Raw genomic sequence first — 21783 nt, 5'->3', positions numbered from 1 at the left:
GTATTCTGTTTGAGGATAAAATGAGTATGCATAGTGTCTTTATTTTGCCTGTGCCCTGAAACTATCTACAAATATCCATTCTCAATTTTTTTTCTACCAGCACTGACTACAATCACACAACTTTGAGATTTTCACAAAAAAAAAAAAAACATCAGGCAGACGGGAATTTCTCCCCATGTTTGGGAAATACTTTTTATTTCAATAGTCTATAGAGTTTGTACTTTTTCTCAAAGACATAATTGGCATCATTATCAAGACTGTAAACAAAACACAGAATGGTTTGGATTCCTGGTAAAAAGGTGCCATTATCAAAATAAAGCAGAATTGTTTTTTCTTTCTTTTGTTTTTTGCTCTTGAGTGTTTAGTGTGAGTGACCATCATTCATGGCTTTGGCTGGATCTGTTCAAGTGGTAGCTGAAACTGAGTCGGATATCTCAGACGTCTCAGGTCCTCCTCCACCTGAAACAGAAAAAAGAACACTTAACACTAATGAATAATTCAGCAGGATTTCCCACAAGGTAGTGGAGTATTTATATAACAGTGTTGTGAACCAATGAATGCATAACAGTACAGTTTACTTGCTCAAAGCACAAGCCTCAAGGATCTATTTGCATGGCTGTAGACTCTTTGTCTGTTGGCTAATTGACATAGCTGTAACCTTAAAAAAACAAACAAACAAACAAAAAAAAACAACAAAACAATATATAATTTATGTGTTATTTGACTTAAATGCTGGTAGTGGGTCACTGGAATTTAAGACATCTATCTTTCAAATTTGCTCTTCAATTTTAAGTACTAAAAATTATAGTGGCATGTGCAGTTAACATGTTGTTCTTGTGCAAAACATGCATTACATTGTGACGCTAAATTGTCTGTGGAGTTGTAAAAAGTAAACCAATCAACCTACCTCAGCTAGCTCTTCCTTAAGTTCATTGTATTTTTGCACGTTGAATGTCTTCTTACTGGCCGCCTTATGAAAGTAATGCAGGAACTGTCTGTCTTTAGCATCTGGGTACACATAATCCTGGAGGGAAGATTAAAACAAGATTGACATTAATGTGGGAAGGAAAAAAGTATCAACACACAAGCATGGCTTTTTTGATTAAAGCTTGAAAGGAACACTTCAACACATTGGAAAATGCACTCCTTTGCTGTCTTGCTGAGAGTTACATAAAAACATTGATACCACATTTACAGTTACAGTAACACCTGTCGAATATGACAGCGGCTTGCAGTTAGCTTGGCACACTTGTGGTTTTATGGTCTGTTGAAATGTGCTGAACAACTATGGGGCGTGGTGCAGTGCATTCCTGAGGTCTTGCTAGAAGGTTGTCGGACAAGCAGCAGAGACAAGTCATTGTGGCTGTCCAATAAAAACTCCAGCACTTAACCCCACATAAAATAGTGGTGCTGGTATATAGATTGTTACTTTTAGACAGAACCAGGTTTATTGATTGCTGTTTATTGTTGAAGAGGCCCTCTTATGCTCATTTTCGGGATCACATTTGTATTTTGGGGGTCTACTAGAATAATTTTACATGCTTTAATGTAAACATACCATGTCTTTAAATACAGTCTATGGTCTCATACTGTCTGTCAGAGTTTATGTCCCGCCTCCCGAGAAGCCCGGTGTGCTCTGATTGGTCAGCAGGCTCTCTCACACTGTTGTGATTGGTGCAACGTGAGTCGGAAATATCCGGCCCCTTTAGCTCCAGAGGCTACTAGAGGAGCTAAAAACAGTGCTAACTATCATGTTGGTTACCCTGCACCAATTTAAGCCCGAGTCTGACCCTGAAAGTGAAGAAACACAAACCGGTAGACCCGAACCACCTTCACAGCAAAGACCAGAGCAGAAGGTTTCACTGTGGTAAGCTTATATTTTGTAGAGATGGAAAAATTGCAAACTTTGAAACGTTTTAATACTTTTAAACCGTTGTTTTGAAACGTTTTGAAACGTTTCAAAACCTGTCCGCTCTACATTGGTATCTACTGGTAGCACCTTGCATTGCACCCATTTATCATTGTTTTTGTTGTAAGCTCCCTTTTTCCTCAGCCCAAAAGCCTACCTCAATAGGTGTCCTGCAAATCAAATCAAACTGCTGTTGATTTAGTTCTTGTAGGATATAGTGACTATTTCATATCATTATTAGCTACGTGACCTAATGACATTGATCTTATGCAATGCTTCAGTCAGTATTTTAATGGTTTCATTCATTAAGGGAGACTTGGTACCGATCACATGATGTTTCAAAACCCAACTCGACCTACCTGCCAAAGTCAGAAGTGAGGAACTGTTTCGAAACAGTTCGATCTTTGGTGTCGAAATTGCCATCTCTAATATTTAGTAGCTGTCTTATATTTCAGATGCTGACAGTGTGTTGCTACCTAGCTGGGAACATCAGTGGTAGCAAAGGCAGGCTGTTTATGAATAATTAATTTGTTACTTTGTGATATCACCAAGTTACGGAAGTAAACGCTGAAACTCAAACAAGCTGTTTCAGGCAGCCGAGGAGCACTGAGGGAGAAAGAGCTCCCTTTGGCTTGGACTTTGGGCTTTATTACTCAGGAGATCTTTTACAAGCACAAAAATGCTACACAATAAAAAAAAAAGTGACGATGGCGGCTATATTGCTATATTCTTCTGTGTTTTTGACTCGATGGCCTCTTCTGCTGAAGCACTACTTTTCTACGATAGAGAGCGCTTATCACCATTGGGAAAAGTTGTGTGCGTTTTTGGACTGAATGCAGCAGACTGCGAGAGGATCCCCATCAACAGCATACGCTGAGCGGCCAGTCAGACCAGCGAGAAGAAACAAAATTGAAAGCGGCGGACGAAGAGAGGGAGGAGAGCAGACGACGGAGCGAGCGAAAGCTGTTCCTCTATCAGGTCTTCCTCTGGCTGATGTCTGGGCGCAGGATATTAAAGTGGATGAGATGCAACTGAGGCTCATTCAACAACGGGAAAGCCGTAAGGACACAAGACTGAATTAAAAAACTGCACTGCAGGAACTGAATGATGCCGCCCGCAGCATCATGCCCAAGCAACTCGATGGAATCAACTCATCCTTTAACCCCAAAGATGTAGCAGGATCATAAACAAAGTTTTAATTTCACTTTTTATATAGACTAATAAATCTACCTTGTGCCTTGAGCTATGCGTATTTCAGCTCGCTGTAGTTAAACACACAGACATGAGAGTAGTATCCATCTTCCTGTTTAACTCTCAACAAGACAGCAAATTTCTCCCTTTATCCCAAATCAGATAAAATCCACAACTAGAAAATAACAAAAGTGAGTTTTTTGTGTTTTGCACTTTAGACTTGCCTGTTTGGTCAGGACATAATAGGCGAACGCTCCCATGCTGGTTGCGTAGGTGATGAAGTAGGTGACGGGCTCCATGACGTCCCAGGAGTAAACCCACCAGGTGAGCCAGGCCAGAGCGCCACCTTGCACAGATAACAGGGCCAGGCCCGTCCACACGACCCTGGAGCTCTTGAAGTTTGCTTTCTGGGACAGCTGGGCCTTCATCTGTCAGGATCAGGCAATAATTGAAGGAGGGATGGGTTACCAGTCAACAAAACTAACTGGACACACATACTGTCAAGAGGATGGAACAAGGGAGAAACAGAGTTTTAATGGCGTACAGACATTGAATCTCATGTACTACCTCCTCCAGAGGTGAAAGCTCCTGTTTGAGGTTGTCCATTTTCTCCAGCAGTTCCCTCTCCTTCAGCAGGTGGTGTTCGGGCAGGTGTAGTGCCGTGTGCAGCAGCTGCACAACATGCTTCATGTCCTCCAGCTCCATGGCGTGCTCACTGGACGTACACACTGCAGAAGAGGACACAACAAGGTGGATGAGAAAGTGAGATGAGCTGTGCCTGGAGAGATAACCAGTGCTATTCATCAGCAGGACTACGTCGTATTTGTGAAGCAAACAAATTGAGGACCGCTTATGATGCTAGAGAAATGCGTTTGTACCCTTTTCAGGAGCGCAGACATTATAAACGGCATTATTGATGACGAGCTGGAAGTCCTTGTCCAGCAGGTCGTCTATCAGAGTCGTGTTGGCTACACGCTCTCCATCTGTTGGAGGAGGACAAACTTCAGCTCAAGACTTTTATTGCAATCATATAACTTTATATTTTTATAGTTTAGCTTAGCATTGCCCAAAGAAACTCAATAACAAAACAGAAAATAGAGACAAAAATGCATAACACATTATGAAAATACTAATCAGATCACATCTGCATATATCTACCTCATAAAAATAACTGAGTTCATATTTAACAACCTAACAAAGTTACTCATCACTGCAAAACCACAGGCTCTACAGAAATGAGACCCCTGGAGAAAATCTGTTCTAATATATTCAATTTCCTGAAATGATACAAATCAAGCTGTCAACCTGCCTCAGGAGGTGATTTTAGGATCTTTTCAGCAGCCTCTTAACAATGAGCCTGCATGTGTTGCATTTCGGTGTAGATGAATTGAGTGACTGCTATAGAAAAAGCAAGTTTTTCCTGTTAGGAGAATTTGAGTCACATCCCGTACTTAAAATGTACTTAATATGTAAAATATTCATACAATAAAAGTAAAAATAAATGAATAATACATAAAAAAAAGAGATTAGGACACTGAAAAGAATATTGCAGTTGAATAATTGCACAAAGTGCAGTTGGGTCCAAACAAAGATCTGAGGGGTCACAAGATGCTAAAAGGGAAGATAAAGAAAAAACAAATTCCTTATAGAGAATCTAAAACTATCTTTATTTTTTATTCTTATTTTTACAACTTTCTGCATTTTTGATTTTTTTAAAATCTCTTGTGACATTCTGGACACTTTTACCTCTTCAGGCCTCAAAAATGCTTTAAAATGAAACCACCCCAGACAGAAAAATCTGTAATTGGTTGAACTGCTCACGACTCACGCCCACATTAAAGAAGCACTGAATCAGTTCAGCCAGAGGTGAAAATTAGTAAATGGCTTTGAAAAGATACTCAGAAGGCATCGTGCCAAACCACTCTCTGCTGCTCCTCAGCTTTCACTGCTGACAAAGAACCTGCCAAACCAGGCTACTCGAGAAGTACATAAACCTGACTGACTAAAACCCCGAGAATGTGATCGGACTGGTTTGTGCACAGCCGGCACGTCGTTTCCCACCATTTGAGAGAATGGAGGTGGTGGCTCCGGGGTCCTCTCTCTGCAGATCTGCGATCAGGTCTCCAACGCTCATCAGCATGGGTCTGAGGAAGAACAGACATTTCTCGTTCCTGGAGGGCAAAGGGACCTCCAGAACCAAACGGCCATATTTGTACCTCAAAGATGCGTCTGCAACACAATGAGGGCGAAACCATGTTCATGCCACATTTACTGTGCACAGATTATCCAATCAAGCATTTAATTAATAAGCTTGCCCAACAGGAACAGTGAGGGGCAATCAATTATCATGTGACTGTAGTGGCTGTGTATTACCATTGGAGGGTGCGAGTGTACTGCAGAAGAGAGCTTGACAATTTCCAAGTAGAGTTGGCCTCTGTTGAACCTGAAAAAGAAAGAGGAACATAAATTGGAAAGGACTAAAAGATAAAAACAGAAAGAGCATTTCCTGCATATTCAGTTTGTTTGCTTTATGTACTAGAAAGCACATCCCTCCCTCAGTTAACTAACATCGGTCAGTAAACGGATCCAAAGAAAAGAAAGGTCTGAAAAAACACCCACTCAAACACAGTCTGCCAACAGTAAGACATCAATTGAGTTTTCTGGGCTTTGGCTTTGCTCTGAGAAAGCTTTCACGCTAATATGAATTTATTCAACTACAACAATTGAAAGGCTTTACACTCCCTTTCTAAACGGTGTGTGATATGATCATCCAATAGTACAGATTCTACTGATTAAACCAGCTCTTTTTTTTGCTGCATGATGCATGACTTTTCATTACATTTTAGGCCTTTAATGCTTAATGAAATGCTGGTGTGTCTCTCAATAAAACGTACTATGAAGTACTCTTCCTTGCTCCTGGTAACAGAGAGGGCATCCAGGGTACTGCTCATTATTCTACTCAGCAGGAGTACGTCTCCGTACTGTACTTGGCATTCTTTGGGTGCAATCTTTTTAGTTTACATGCAAACTCACATTTCTACTAAATATTTGAAGCCACTGCGACGTGCTACAAAGTGACTTTTAGCATGAAGTCACAAACAAAAATTACTTTACTGTAGACAGACAGCTTAAAGGTCCAGTGTGTGGAATTTAGGATATTGGCATAAATATTGGCAGAAATGGAATATAATATAATGAGCATGTTTTCTTTAGAGTATCACCTGAAAATAACAATCATCATGTTTTTGTTTAGAATGAGCAGTTATATCTCAATAGGGAGCGTGTCCTCGTCTACAGAGATCACCATGTTGCACTGCCATGTTTCTACAGTAGCCCAGAGTAGACAATCCAAACACTGGCTCTAGATAGGGCCAATTGCATTTTCACATCTGCCCCTGTAGTTAGCAGCCCCTCCATGACAAACCAAACCGCTTTGCAGAAACATAGATTTTTTATGTGAAACTCCCCTATTCAGTGTTCAGTTTAAACTATATGGTACTTTACTCATGTTATCTTACAATTTTAAACCCCAGGTGCGAAATTACTTTTTACTTTTAAACATCATTATTAGATGCTTTGTATTTTATTTTCACTTATTTGATGCCCTGTTGTATTGTTTTTGCTACTGTATTTTTGGAGAAATCTGGCACAAGAATTTCCTTCGGGATTAATGAAGTTCTAGCTTATCTCAAACATCGGTTCTTGTTTGTTCTGAAGAGAAGGATGTGGATAATTCTGCTCCCAGTAAAAACCCTCTTAACATTTAGATCTTACGTTATTGGGGAAAAAAAGGTGAGCACATATTTTCAGTTGCTGGCTTAGTGGTGGGTCTGTGACAGGCTGAACAATGTCGAAAACCAGATTTTTTGGAGGATTTTTAGAAGATTTTTTTATAGGTTAAAGTCACTGGTTCTGTTTGTTTTAGAGAGGAAAAGACCTTTGTGATAATTCAGCTTCCGGCAAAACCTCCTGAATATCTGGATCTTAAGTTATCATTGCGAAAATGGTGAGCACAAATTTACAGGTGCTTGGCTAGCAGCTCCTCTGCAAGGAGTGTAACGGCGTAGGAGAAACACTGACTTGTAAGGTGATACTGCTTTATTCAGTGATTTAACCATTTTTAACTACCTGGTCACTTTGTTTTTGACAGAAATGGATCTCAGCAGATGATGTGGCACCCATTGAAAATCTCCTCAACAATGAACACTGAAGAAATCCGAACCCGGAGTTCACGTTTGGCACATGAAAGAAGTTTCAGATGGTTGCAATCTGCAGTCTTCACCACGAGGTGCTACTACATACTACAATCTGCTCCATTAATATCTCCATATTATCAAGCAAAGCCAACACAAATATACAAAATGTTGTCACAATAAGAGCATTAATGACAGAAAATAGTTCAGATTCAGAATAGTAGTGATTCATGATATTTAAAACATCATTTCCTATTCAGCTCTGAGTCAGAGGGCTCTAACTGACATCCGGGGATGTGGCAGCCACTCTTTCTCACCCCTCTGTCCTGCAGCTGGGAATTTGTACATTCGATCAATATCACATTAAAGAGGGACAAGGGAGCTGTCCATTTTCATGGGCTGAGAAAGCAGACAGGACTTGAGGCATGGTAATGGAGCAGAGGCCGGATGTGCAGAAGTCCTTCACACTCCGCGGGTTAGGAGATGAGGCTTTAACAGGAAAAAATAACATTCACATACCGCAATGAGTTACTGCTCATGTGACCAGAGGCTTTATGTGGTGGCATGGACCGTAAAGACAACATGTTATAATGGACAAGCAGATTATAAATGCAGCTTGAAAAGATGCTTGTAGCATGCTAATGATGTTGTGCACCACACCGTGAAGGACAACGTGATTTTTAGACATACTCTCTGTCCCAATAAGAGCCAAACAAACTCATCCCAATGAGATACAATTTAAGCTGTTCAGCTTGTGTGAGATCTCCAGATGTCATTATACAGCTGGAAACTGTCACAGAGCTCTGCCACCTACGCTTCAGCACACCAGATCCCCACGGACAATGGAGGAAAGTATTTTAGGGGATATATATTTTTGTATATTTTTATATGCTCTTTGTACCCATACGTAGATCTGTTTTGCAGTATTAGGTGCAAGGCATCAACTGATACAGTTTCAGACACCATACGGAATAAAAGTGCCCCAGTGCAAATCAAAATATTAAATAAGTAATAAATAACAATAAAAACACTACACTACAAAACCAAACCCAAATAAAAACAACCTAAAAACTATGTATAAACAAATCATAAATACAGGATCCAAAATGATCTTTTGCAATTTTCCTACACCTATTCACCTGTGCGATGGCAGCTGAAACAAACTGTTTTTATAGCACTTGGTTTAACACCTTGGAACTAAAAATCTTGTCTTAAGTTAGAAAAGTTAAATAAACATTTTAAAAAAATGTAAAAATCTTATTTTTCTCCAATTTTTTGCTTTTTTCTTATGACATACTACATACCTAAATACTCCAAAAATCTTTAAAACATCACCATTGAAAAGAAAAAAATCAATCTGAAGCTCATGTCCGCACTAATCACACACACACACACACACACACACACACATGAGCTAGGTCATAGCTCATGTCCGCACTAAATATAACCTAACATGGGGTTGCAAAAAGAAACAGTCGCAAGCCAAAAAAAGTTAGGGTACCACTGGCCCTAATAGAACCAAAAAAATGAAAAGAACCAGCTGCCACAGTGTAAGTCGTATAGATAAATCTCTGACAGCTGACACATTTTTAATATGTCACTGTCATCTTATCGCCCATCTCTAGTACATTTGTACATATCCACGCCGTCCCCGAAATCTGAAAGAGTCGAGTTATTCTGTGACTCCTCATAGTTAACCTCAGAGAGCAAACCCATTACCAGTATGTTAAACAGCCTGGAACAGCATCTCGTAAGCCTCCCCTACCGCTGCAGCCATAGCGCCTCATTAGACTGAGTAGTCCAGGCGCAGACTGCCAACACATACAGTGGGTGCATTAGAATAAAATGCCTACAACATGTCACACTCGTTCGCAAACACTTCACGTCAAAGTAGTTTAACAGGAGAGTGAGATGACACATTTGGGCTCACGTTGCTAATGAGAAAACAGTGGATCTGGAGCTGAGCACCAAGGGCAAGGCAGGACTATTTGTCACTTTACTGAATGTGTGTGTATGTGTGATCACTGACCAGAGTCAATTCACCGGCTGACTGACCTTAGGCGGTTTATATGCTATGTGCACACATACCAATCCCATTCTAAATCAACAGAACGTGGCTGCTGTGGCAGATAATGCAGCTTGAGAGCTGTGTGATGAATAACAGCCTCTTTCCAAAGCCATGTTGCCGACCTGTGTTATTACTGTCTGGCACACTGCATCATACTGAGCCCTTTTACTTCCCTCACCTCCATGTGGCAGATACAAATGCTCTTACACAGCAGTACAATTACATTAAAGGACAACAATATGGTATATAGTTTAACACAATCTAGTGTATACATTTAAGGGGGAGGAGGAGTGTTATGTGACAGATGACCCCTAAGGTCGAGTTTTCTGTAGTAGACTATTGAAAAGCAGCAGACAAACACTCCGGCCTCATTACAGTCAGAGCAAGTGCAATAATGCTTTTATGTACCTTGTGGGAACAATCTTGCTGCTGCCGTTAATGCCTAGAACAAACAGCACAGCAGGGATGTCAAATAAAAGGCCGGTGGGCCGGATTGGACCCAAAAAGGGTCCAATCCGGCCCACTAGATGTTTTCGCACACCTGATATTGAAGAGATGCCAGGTTAAACAGTGAGTAGCTTCTTTGTGTAAAATGCTGCTTTAGAGGCTTCCGACCAAAATACAATGAATACTGATTTTGGTCATATTTCAAGATATTGTGCAAAATGTTTGTCAGCAGCTTCAGTATAAAAAGAATCTGTATCACACCATTATTTCAAAACAATATTGGTTGGACTCTATTGCTAGTGCAATGCCAAAACTTTTAGGTTTGTGACCCCCCAGATTAGACCAGCCCCCACCCTACCTGTGTTTAAATCTCATTTAAAAACTCATTTGCTCTCTTTTGTTCTTGTATGAGAGTTGACAGTTTTTGTGGTTTTACCTTTAACTGTTTATTTTTTTTAATGTCCTGTTTTATGATATTTATGCTATTTTTAAAATTTTATTTATTGATGTGATGTGATGAAGCACTTTGACCAACTCTGTTATTTTTAAATGCACGTTATAAATAAATTTGGATTGGATTACTGCACAGGAGTAGAAATGTATGGAAAAAATGTAAATGAAATGCAGCCATTAGTGGACTGACTGAATGTTGAAAAAGTGAGACATGTTGTTGAAGTTGCACTTATTTTTCTTTAAGACATCTCAGGCCGTTCACCTGTTTTGAAAATGGATGAATGTTTTCAAAATGTTCTTGTACTTTTTTTACACTAAAACAGCATTTTCCAAACGTTGGGAAAGCCAAAGCTTGTTATCAGGCAGCTTCAGGAGTTCATAACGAGTTGATCGTTTGAATCAGCTGTGGTGGAGCAGGGAGAGATCTGAAACATTCAGGACAAGTGATACTCCATGAGAGGTTTGGGAAATGCTGCACTAAAAGAAGGGGAACATTTTGGAGGTACTGTTATTTCAAGGTTACTATGCTATGCTTTTACTGGTCTGGCTCACTTGATGTCATATTTGGCTGTATGTTCCCTATAAATTAAATTGCTGTACAGCAGTGCTTTGAGATGAACATACCGTTTAGCAAATACTGTTCACAGTGTTTAAAAGGAAACGCTATCTAAATTAAGTATTCAAATGGGCTATATTATTTCACTGGCCAATCAATATTTGTGAACATGAGCTACTACCTCTCAAAGCCAGAAACCAGAGAAGGAAGTCTCAAACTTGTGCCATCATGTCTAAAGTCTGGAGCTGCTCCACAGACAATAAATAGGAGCCTGATTTTGTGAACCCACAGAGCGCTTGCTTTCTTTTTTATACCCAAATGAACTTTATTGTATTGTAGTGTTGTCAGCTCTAAAACTGAAAATGTATCCATACTCTCAAAACATCCTGCTGTCTGCTCTCAGTGTCATCTTAAACATCTTTCATCATTCATTGTTTAAGGAAGGGCTCCAGACTTAATACCCTACGACAGCGTTTCCCAAACCTCTCCTGGAGTATCATTTGTCCTGCATGTTTTAGATCTCTCCCTGCGGCAGCACAGATGAATTAAATGATCAGCGCATTATCAAGCAGCTTCAGGAGTTCATAACAGGTTAATCATTTGAATCAGCTGTGTTGGAGCAGGGAGAGATCTAAAACATGCAGGACAAGTGGTGCTTGAGGAGAAGTTTGGGAAACGCTGCCTGTGACATCACAGATTTTAGTTTTTGGATTTTGAGGAGAGCTGTCCATATTTACCACTACTTCCATATAGCCTTAGACCATAGGAATAACATGTATACATTTTGAAAGTAGGTATAGTTTCCCTTCAACCATCTTAGCACTTTCATTCTCATATTTGCAAATTAGCATAAACACAAAGTACAGCTAAGCTGAATGTCACAAGTAGTTTTGCTGGCACAAATAAAAGTCCAACTTAGTGGAAAATGTATTTGTTTTTTTCCTCTAGGAACATTAATGACTGCATAAAGCTCATGGTAATCCACTGAATGGTTGAGATATTTCTCTCAAAACCACAAATGCCATCTTTTAGTTGGTGCTAGAGGAAAAGTCAGGGAAGTTATTAGTCTTAATTCTCTGGGGATCATAAATGTCTTCACAATGTTTCATGGACATCCATCCAATGGTCCTATTGCTAACATGGCTAAAAGTTGCATAGCAGGTGGGTCAAATGCAAGAAATAATAGTGTTAATTATTTATCATGCTCTAATGCTAATTCACTTTCATAACACTTCAACACAAGCAGTCACAAAGATTGGTTAGTATGAAATATAAATAAAAGAATCTAATAGTTTAAGGAAAAAAGCTAATTCTAATGATGTTGACACTTTCACAAGGTTAAATTAAGGTCATGAATCTTTTTGCTGTGTATTTTACAGGGTTCACACACATTTTCATGGACAAATTTTCAAAACTTTTCCATGAGTCTTGCTCCCTAACACCACGTCACATATACACATAACTTGTCTTAATGGGTAAGGAAAAATGAAGAAATGGAAAATGACACCTGCATCAACAGCTAACTTAGAAAATAAATTTGTCAATATATTTCATTACATTGAGGGTTATTTTAATGATTTCTGTAACAATTTATTTAAAAACACAACAAAATTCCCTGACTTTTCCATTCCAAAATTTTCAGTGATTTTGTTTTTTTTACCAATTCCTTAACACTTCCAGGCCTGAAAAACAACATTTTGGAATTCCATGACCGTGTGAACCCTGATTTTAACAAAAGTTTTTTGCATGCTGATTGGTCAATATTTTTCTGTACCTGCTTTGACGTAAAGATGCGGGGAGGACAGGGATGGGAAGACTTGCATTTGAGTAGTTGTAAATAAAAGCCTCAGTGTTGGATATATGATCCGTGGCTGTGGCTGCTCCCATGCAAAGAGACAGACACACCCATAGATCATTAAACACAAAGAGTTACAACAGACAGCAGGTTCAGACTGTGCTGCCTGAACACGCCTACACACTGCAAACACACAAGTAAGAGGCGATCACGTCTGTCATATCACAAGACAAATACAGCCCGCAGAAAAGCTGCTTCTCCTCATGACGACGAACGCCACCATTTGCTTCCGAATTGAACATTTGTTTGCTTATCAAAACAAAACACATTCCTCACTTGAACAGCTAATCAACATTCAGAATGCAGGCGGACGCTGTCTATCCATTGTCCTTCACTAATTTATGGAGTCAATTTGAAGCCGCACAAAACAACGCCACACACCTGCTTCTTGTCGCCAGATAATTTCCTCCAACTGCTCTTTCTCAAAATGATCAACTGAAGGTATATTTACCCCTTGAGCTATACATTTCTTATTTATGCCATGCCAGCAGGGAGAGAGCAGTGAGAAAAGACTGAGCAATACGGTGACAAACTGCCATCTCCCACCCTGGCAGTAAAGCAGGCCGGGGCTTCCCGCTCGAGCAATGATCAGGGTTATCGTGGTGACAAGCATCCTCATTTTCCCTGCAGCCTCCCAGCAGGTCGCTCCATTATGAATCCTGTCAAACTGAGCTATGGCCTGTTGCAAGAAGACTTCCTAAAGACATCCCCTCCCACTCTTGTCAAGGGTTTGACACCACTAAGGAAATGGAAAGAGACTATTACACACACACAGACACAGATACATGCACACATGATAATGACTTTACAATTTCTTGCAGGCATGACTTGAAGCAGAAGTAAAGGAAAATGTGCGAGGGTGATAAACGACCTAAAGGGCTTGGGTGAAAAACGGAGGCTGCCATAAAGAAAGAAATTGAATCACTCCCTGTTACCATCACAGGAACAGCCGGCACTGTACCATGAAAATGATTTGCATTTAGGCATTTGTCTTCTGCGTTACAGTTAATGATGCAGTCAGATTTGTACAATGAAGAAGAAACACAGTGGGATGAAGAAAACCGCGGTGCATCGGGCATGAAGGTGGTGGCACCTTCAGTGCAAACGAGTGCAGTGCTTAAACAAAACATGTCTGACCAAACTTGCTTGACCTGTAGCAATGCTGCTTACAGTGAAGAGGCAAACTCCGGCGCTGAAAAATGAAGCTAACACTGAAGTGCCAAAAACTGCAGTTCCTTTAAGGGCCACTTGATGTTGGCTTTATAAGCGAGCCAATCAGACAGACATCATACAGACCCCCGCATTAAAATGCCAACTTTACAGCAGAAACATGTTTACAGCCTGGCACAACAGAAACTGGTTTGAATTTTATTGAGGCTTAAAGTTATGCAGAATCAAGAGCGTGGCCGTTTTCAGTAACCAATAGCTACTGTCTGTTGACAAATTACAACCATAGCGACAATGCTGATTAGGTAAAAAGGTGGAGCAGAGACATATTTAGATGTATTAGATTTATAGATGTAGAATAAAAAAATACTCAATGCTGATGGTGCAGGAGTTTTTCAAATTTCAGACTTTCAGACTTAGATTCGAAAAACTTTGTTAGCAACTGTAATGACAACAATCTGCTCAACAGAGAGTTGAGGACAGATGAGCGGCCGCTGCCTGAGGATTCAAGCGGGAAACCGGGTCGAGTGGAGTTTGCTTGTTAATGCTGTAAGTGAATCTGCCCTGTAAATTCTATCTAAATAAACCGTTGCTATAAATCATTTTTAAATCACTGTGTAACGCCCAGGACTTTATCCCTTGGTTACTGTGCTGTTAGCTCTGAGTCTTTCTGTACTGTAAATCCTGTGTTGATGCAGGTGTATATACATGTCTGTGCTGTGTGTGTTAATTTAGTGTACCTGGGTCCTCGCAGTAGGCTCGAGCGGTTAACAGTGAGCCAGTCCAGAGGAAAAATGCCAGGGCCGAATTTTGTTCCCAGTCTGACCCTGCTCTAAGGAGAAGGATATTCAGTTTTTCTGGTAAGTAAATTTTGTTTAAATTGTTTTGTTTTTTTTTGCTAGTGAAAATAAGCATCAGCTTTATCACAGTTAACCATCACTGTAAATGCACCGTGCTAACCAAGCTATCATCTAGCTTTATCTCCAACCTCTTGTCCAAATATGGCCACTTCTGGCTCCAAAAATCCAAGATAGTGGTAGCAAAAATACCAAACTTGAGACTTTAAAGCAGGAGTCCACAAACCAGTGGATGATGTGACAGTGGTTACTGCCACTATTTTATACAGTCCACCATATGATGGCATAGAAGTAGTGCAAAGACAAGGTTTGTGTGTTTTTCATACAAATACAATAAATGTTTGGGAAATTAAACTGTAAAGCATACTGTAAAAATATGCCAAAATAATATATATTTTTTAAATCTTGGATAAATAATGGAAACAATGGATACATCATATTATTTTAAATGTCAGGTTTAATTTATTTGATTCATGTTGGGAATGTGTAGATGGCCTTTTGTCAAGCAGGTCCAACAAGTTCCTGACAGTTTTCCAAACAGTTATTCTGCCATGAGGAAAAGGTAATCGTCTGTTTGAAAGACCTTCTCTTCTGTCGCCTCATCTCTCAAACTCAATGAGTGGTGGAGGATGACAAACAGAGGCAAGACTTTTATTTACTCGTGAGTTTTTTGCTGTTGCAGTTAATCACTCCTCAGCCCAAACACTCCAGGCTTAAACCAGCACAGTTCTTCACCCTGCAGCTTGGATTAGCACATTGAAGGAGCTGAATACTGAAAAGAGGGGGGGAGAAGGGGGACAATGATATAGGAATTCATGTGGTTTTTCCAAAGGTCAGATTCAAAAAGGAGCACAAAACAGCTCTTCTAACACAAAAAACAAACAACTTACAGTCCTGAATCAAAAAGCAAAGCTGCCACAAAAACCTCTGCTAACTTTGGTGAATCATATTTCCCCTTTGGTTACACATAGCCGAGCAATGCATCATCACAAGGTCACACAAGGACAAGAAGTGCACTCAGTGGATAACTATTTTTTTTTAGATTAAAAAGTATCTTGAATGTAGCTAAAGAAACTCAGTAAGCAAAGTCTCAGGGTAATAGTTGGCACATTAATGGATTAATTTGTCCCATAGACACACTAAAAACTTTCAGAATATCATCAAACAGTCTAGTATGATGCATCTTAGCAGCTTTATTATGGGATTGTTATCATTAAGACCAGTTTCAATGGAGTCAACATTATCACGCCCTTATTTCTTTATAATTCTTTTGCCCAAGGCTTCAGTCGTGTAAATGCCATGTGGCCATGTGTTTGTAATTAGGGCTGGGTAAAATTAAAAAAATTATAATACCATTACCAGTGCCTTTAAAGTAATACCAATAAATTTAGAGTACTTAATGTATATCCTTTTTTGCAGATTTCATTCCATACCCATCGGGTGAATGGAAGCATCCAGTTGCGTACGGTGCCATCAGAAACCACAGGTGTGTAATATATCCATACTTTAGAAGGTTTTAATGACAGCTCAGTATGTTAAACTGCCAACTCCATAAAAATAAGCCATGCTCGACCTAACCACACCACAGGCTGTATGGGTTGTGGGGTCCCCACCTGCAGCGTAGGAAGTGAAAACCACATGAATGCCAGGACCCGAGATTTCCCAGCAGAACACTGCATTGTAAACAAGATAATTAATGTTACTGACTTCACCTGCTAGTGATTTTAATACTGTGGCTAACATGTATTACTGACAAAACACACCACAACATTAACATTGACATGTTCATGTATCTTACCACAAGAATGATACACGGAAATGTATTCTCGACCAGTATGCACATTTCTACAAGGAATTAATTATGACTTGGCTCAAGCAGATTTGCAAGACTAAACTTCAAAGCGGATGCCAGACAAAACATAATCAAATACCTCTAGGTGACTATTGATGCACAGGAAGCGAGTTAAACTTTTAAAATATCTTCCAAGTGTTGCATAACAGTTTCCTAATTTATGTTTAAGTTCTGAGAGACTGAAAACTAAGAGCCCATTCTGCTATAACCTTGTGATCTACATACAAGTTACTCAAAAAAAATTGCCATTGCATTTACATCTGATACAAAGAAGACCTCTTCTTTTCTCAATATAAAATTTGCAGATTGACTTGTCGTTATCCAATTTAAGTGGTTGGAGCTGGTTGACAAAACATGGAGTGTTTTAGGTCAAGGTAAAAGCCGTGCTGCTGTACTGACCCTTATTTTTCATTTACAGAGAAGAGCGGCTTGTCTGTAGCATTTGCCAGACCTGACTGTGACAGGGGCAAGATGCAAAGGTAGGTGACCTTTAATTCGGGCCAATGTTTTATTTAAGAATGTGGTTAGACTTTATTGATCGCATTCACACCTGGCTCTGAACTGATTACACTGTCAGACACACCACTTCCAGATGTGCTATATCTGCCAGCAGACTAATAGCAGTGGGTTAAGTTAAATAAACATGCATATTCCCTTATCCAGATAGAGATTACGTGTTTTTATTTGGTATTTTCATCCTAACTGGACAGTTGATAGTAGAGAAGCAGGAAAAAAGAGGGGAGAAAGGGGTAAGACAACCAAAGTTACTGCGGTTACTGGGTATGATTCTTAAACTCTTAAAAGTCTTAAACTCTGCTGCACTATTTTTCTAACTACAGCTCTTTACATACTCTGCAGCACTGATGAAAACCTTGATACCTAACGAGTGAAACACAGATCTGAAAGATTCCCTATGGGTGTTGTCCTCGTGCTTCTTTTAAGGGTTCATTTCTATTCTATTTCTGTGGATGCTGCACTAATACAGATCGCCCTCTATGCCTGGAACGGCAAGCCTTGACACTGAGAAACTGGCAGTGAGGCTTACGGGAATGAAACCTCCATATTACATTCTACTGCCAGTCCAGACAATGAAAAGTGCGAGACAGCAGATGGAGCCAGCTGTCAGTGACACAGTGATGCTTGTTTCAGCTGTCTTGCATTTTGGGGTTTACAGTTTCTGTGGAGTACACATTCTTTTCTATTTCAGGCATACATACTCTTATTTCTTCATCAGCATGCTTGATTTACAAACTATATGTGTGAAGGAATGGCCATAACAAACCTAAAAACAGACAGAAAACAGTGTGCTCCTGATTTGCTACCGCTGTCAGTGGCTTGTGCATGTTTTGTTTTCACAATGAGCACTGTTGTCACTCCATGCTTAAAGGAACAGAGTTATATTTTGGGATTCACAACTACAGTCAAATGAATGGATCCGTATCAATCATCTCTGTGCTTCCAGTTCGAATGTAGAGCATGTTTAACATGCTGAGCACAAAAAAAGGTAAGCATGGGGAACTGCTACCCCACTTCTGCCCAGAGTGGAAAAAATATGCCTTTCAACAACTCCAGAGCTGTCGGTTTTACATGTTGGGTCTTGTAATGGTAGTCAGGAAACATGTATTTATGTACATCTATTTAAAGTCACTATTTTATTCTTCCTTTATGTTAACTGTTTTGCACCAAAACACCAAATTACATTCCTTGTATATGTAAATGTACTTGGCAATAAAACTAGATTCTGAGATTCTGATGTAGGGGTCACAGAGCCATGGACGGTTTACTGACCAGACATTCACTTTCAAAATGTCATAAGTCAAATAAGCAAGTTCTGTCCAGAAAGAGACTAAGAATGACCACAGAGACACAAAACCACAAATGGATGCATAAAAACTACAAAGAAAAACAAAAACCACCACAAATTTGGTGTGACTTGCTCCTATGTAGAAGATGTGGTGGGGCCCTTTGCATATCTGTGCCCAGACGCCCACAGTCTCATCATCCACCCATGCACAAGGCAGAATTAAAGCAGTGCACAAACCTGGCAACACCACAATGCAAGCAGGACTTTTAATATCATGAGTGCAGTGATTACATTTAGAGCTCTTCTTACTTATTCAAAAAACAGTAAATCTGTTTTTATCTTTCATCTGTGTATATGGTATAATGCGTAAATAAAAAAAAACTCAAGATATACCGACTGCCATGTTTTTTTTAGTTTTCTTTTTTTAATTTTGATGAAGCTACATAGTGTCCCCTTCCTTCTCCTGTTTAGCCTCCTGAATCCTCTCATCTGGCACAGGACATACATGCTCACACATGTATTTCCCAAAATCACACACTGTTCCTTTTGTGTGTCACTGTAAAATGGCCAGTGAATAATGGCTGGTTGCTGCGAAACAAACTTGTTAACACATTTCTTGTACCACTGGCTAGTCAGATCTCTTTACACTCCTGCCCTGCTGGTAGTATTCCAAGCTCCATCGTTTTATACCTGTGTAGTGTTACAATAGTGATTGTAGAAAAGAAGAAAATGATCTGACTGCACCGTCACTCACAGGCATAAAAAGATTCCAACTCCCTAAAGCTTCCCTCATAAATGTGTTTGCCTTGATAATAGCTGCCACCAGGCAGTACTGGGTACAAGAATACCAGCAGAAGTTGTGAGAGGTTTTATCTCCTGTGGACTCTGGGGCATTAATTTGATACTTTCCTTGATTTCCTTCAAGAGCAGCTCTATGAGTAGCACATGCTCGATACTAAACTCATGTCAACTTGCACTGACAAGATGTTTATAGTTGCTTTTACGCGGGTATCAGTCAATTAGAAAACATCTTTTGAAGAAATATTTCACTGCTGGAAAAGTGATCTTTTCATCAAATTGGTCTTTCTATGCAGTAGCAAGACCGAAATACTTTGGAACTGGTGATACATGAACTGAGAAAACAGAGAAAATGACCTTTGATATTTGCTTTTGTTAAAAATGAGGAAAATCTACAATGCACTGAGCTGCACCGGCCCCTGCACACTCCTGGCGGTGTATGTCGTAATATAACTTGGTCGTTTTGACTCAGGAAACAGTATGGTGGCTGTTTGGTAACAAACATTCTCAAATTACATTTGTTAAATGGTAAGCTAAATTATGTTCCCCCCCCAAAAAAATTAGAACAGAAATAAGCAACAATGACAGAATCTTGTTTCATATTCGATCAGCACATTTAATATCAGAAGTTTCAGCCTTTGTTTTTAGAATACAGGAAATAGTACAGCGCCGGCTCCCTGATTACAAATTCTCATATGACAGCCAAATAGTGCACTAAAATACGTTTCTTAATACATTTTAGGTGAGAAATAGACAAAACATTTCTCTTTGTGTCCATGGTGAATAGTTTGTAGGAGAGGTCAGAGACACTGACTCTTTAATTGCAGTAACAACTGTTGCATGTTGTGTGCGAGCAGGGTAAATACACTGCTGTATCATCAAAGAGGGAAACAGCACAGTGACCTTAACAATATTTTGATGTAAAATCTGACTTGTTTGGAGCATATGAGCATAGCCGTGAGTAACATGAGCTCTGTTTTCAAAACAATGGCTGTGTTCATTGTGTCTTTACTCTCAGGGGTCCAAATTGGGTTTGCTGGTTTGTGGGTAGCTGCAGGAACGCTTACTGTATGTCAAGTGAAAGGAGGAAAACTGCAGCGGCGATTTTATATATGATTCAGTCTAAAAATAGAACTCATCTTAGTCATTCCTGCATGCAGGAGTGACTCATGGCAGCTTGCCCATGGTATAGAGATAATGTTGTTTTTTTTGTTCTTTTAACTCAGTCCCTCAAACTGCACATCAGTATTCACTCAGCATGGAAACTACAACAGCTACAGTGTGCTCTGTTTTCCTGCACTGGCAGAGATTTGAGGTGTCCGCTTGGGATCAGCCTGCTCACGACTTAGCTGACCTCTGCAATTTTTTGCAATGGATGATCAAATGGGCAATAAAATACAGTTATAACTGACCAATTTAGCAGTTCATCAATAAAATGATTGAGCTGAACCACACCACAAAACCCTCTTGGTGATGCTCGGATGTGGGTTTTCACTTTATGCAGCACTATGACCACAACTGTGTGCAATTTAACGATTTGTGACTTCCCTGATGATGGCTTGGGTATGATAATCAGTGTTCACTACAGACATCCCTGGTGGTGTACAATACGACATATGTTACAATAACATTTTGACCTTTATGGTGATAGTGTAGGGCATGGCATATCTCTACTTAAAGTTTAGATGTATATTTAGCAACATAATCAGGGCTTCCTCTGAGGAGTAATTGAATAAGTAACTGCTTTAATGATGAGATAATGCACAATAATGGTCAGTCACACACGCTTTCAAGGCTGCTGGGCTTGATCTGCCATGTAGACATGTTTCTAAGCCCCTGTAGATGTACGTAATGTACTTGAATAATTTATTTGGTATTCTGGAAGTCCTTAATGAAAATTACAGGACAGGGAAACAGAGCAGCAGCAGAGTGACAGACACGGTGAGAGAGAAAGAGATGCCTTTCTCCAAAGTTTAGGGGGAATATGCGAAATGGATCATATTCAAGCACGAGTACAAACAAACAGCATTTATTTTTTGTTTAGTTAACAACTGAGTTTGAGCCTGATTTAACAGAAAATAAGGACTTGAGCAAAAGAAACCTCCTCAAATGACTGAAGTTTCAAAGCTAACAAAAACAACTGTTGTGTTCAGAGAGCAGGAAGCCAGATCATCAACCTCATCCCGACAGACTTTGTTAAATAGTTACTTGTGTTGTAACACATCTACGACGAATCAAAGCATTTCGCTAAAGGATTAATTTACCTGGCGAAGAAATGTGACAGGACGAGTAGTTTTGATCCCGCAGTGAAGAGGCTGAATACTTCCTAAAAGTCTCGCCGTAACTTTACCGACCAGCCGCACCGAAGCCATCGCCTTTAGTTGTGCAGTTTTTCGGGCATACCGAGCAAAGATACTTCCACAAAATGTGCCTCGGAGCCTTGTGTTCCGGTTGGAAACAGATTGTTGTCTGTGTCAATGTTAATAGATGAGACGATAGCTACCGGACAGAGAGAGGGGCAGCCCCGCCTGAGCTGCATACCATTTCCTCCTGACAACATGCACAGCCCGGGCCACACTCTGCTTCCTCTTTTCCCTTTTTGTCTCGATGGTGTTTTGCATGAAGCAGCCAGC

General features: G+C 39.9%; 1 protein-coding gene across 1 annotated transcript; it reads right to left on the bottom strand.

Moving 5' to 3' along the window:
• Positions 1-178: 178 nt before the first annotated feature.
• LOC121941645 (calcium uniporter protein, mitochondrial-like) lies at positions 179-21773 on the bottom strand. The gene is made up of 8 exons (XM_042484471.1): positions 21415-21773; positions 5474-5543; positions 5162-5329; positions 3979-4083; positions 3668-3828; positions 3325-3528; positions 908-1024; positions 179-459 (listed from the first exon to the last, which is right to left on the bottom strand). Exons 1-8 carry the CDS (start codon positions 21520-21522, stop codon positions 382-384), a joined length of 1011 nt encoding a protein of 336 aa, XP_042340405.1. The 5' UTR covers positions 21523-21773; the 3' UTR covers positions 179-381.
• Positions 21774-21783: the final 10 nt, after the last annotated feature.

Source organism: Plectropomus leopardus, chromosome 4 (genome assembly GCF_008729295.1).
Source record: "Plectropomus leopardus isolate mb chromosome 4, YSFRI_Pleo_2.0, whole genome shotgun sequence".
NCBI lineage: Eukaryota > Metazoa > Chordata > Actinopteri > Perciformes > Serranidae > Plectropomus > Plectropomus leopardus.
Note: the sequence above shows the minus strand (reverse complement) of the source record. Positions and strands in the feature narration are given on the sequence as shown.

Bases quoted from the DNA above. Each gene is read 5' to 3' on its own strand.
- LOC121941645 (XM_042484471.1), bottom strand. From the start codon at position 21,522: ATGGCTTCGGTGCGGCTGGTCGGTAAAGTTACGGCGAGACTTTTAGGA. The intron at 5,330-5,473 runs GTAATACACAGC...ATTGTGTTGCAG, and splicing joins TACACTCGCACCCTCCAATG to ACGCATCTTTGAGGTACAAA. The intron at 460-907 runs GTAGGTTGATTG...TTTCTGTTTCAG, and splicing joins TTAAGGAAGAGCTAGCTGAG to GTGGAGGAGGACCTGAGACG.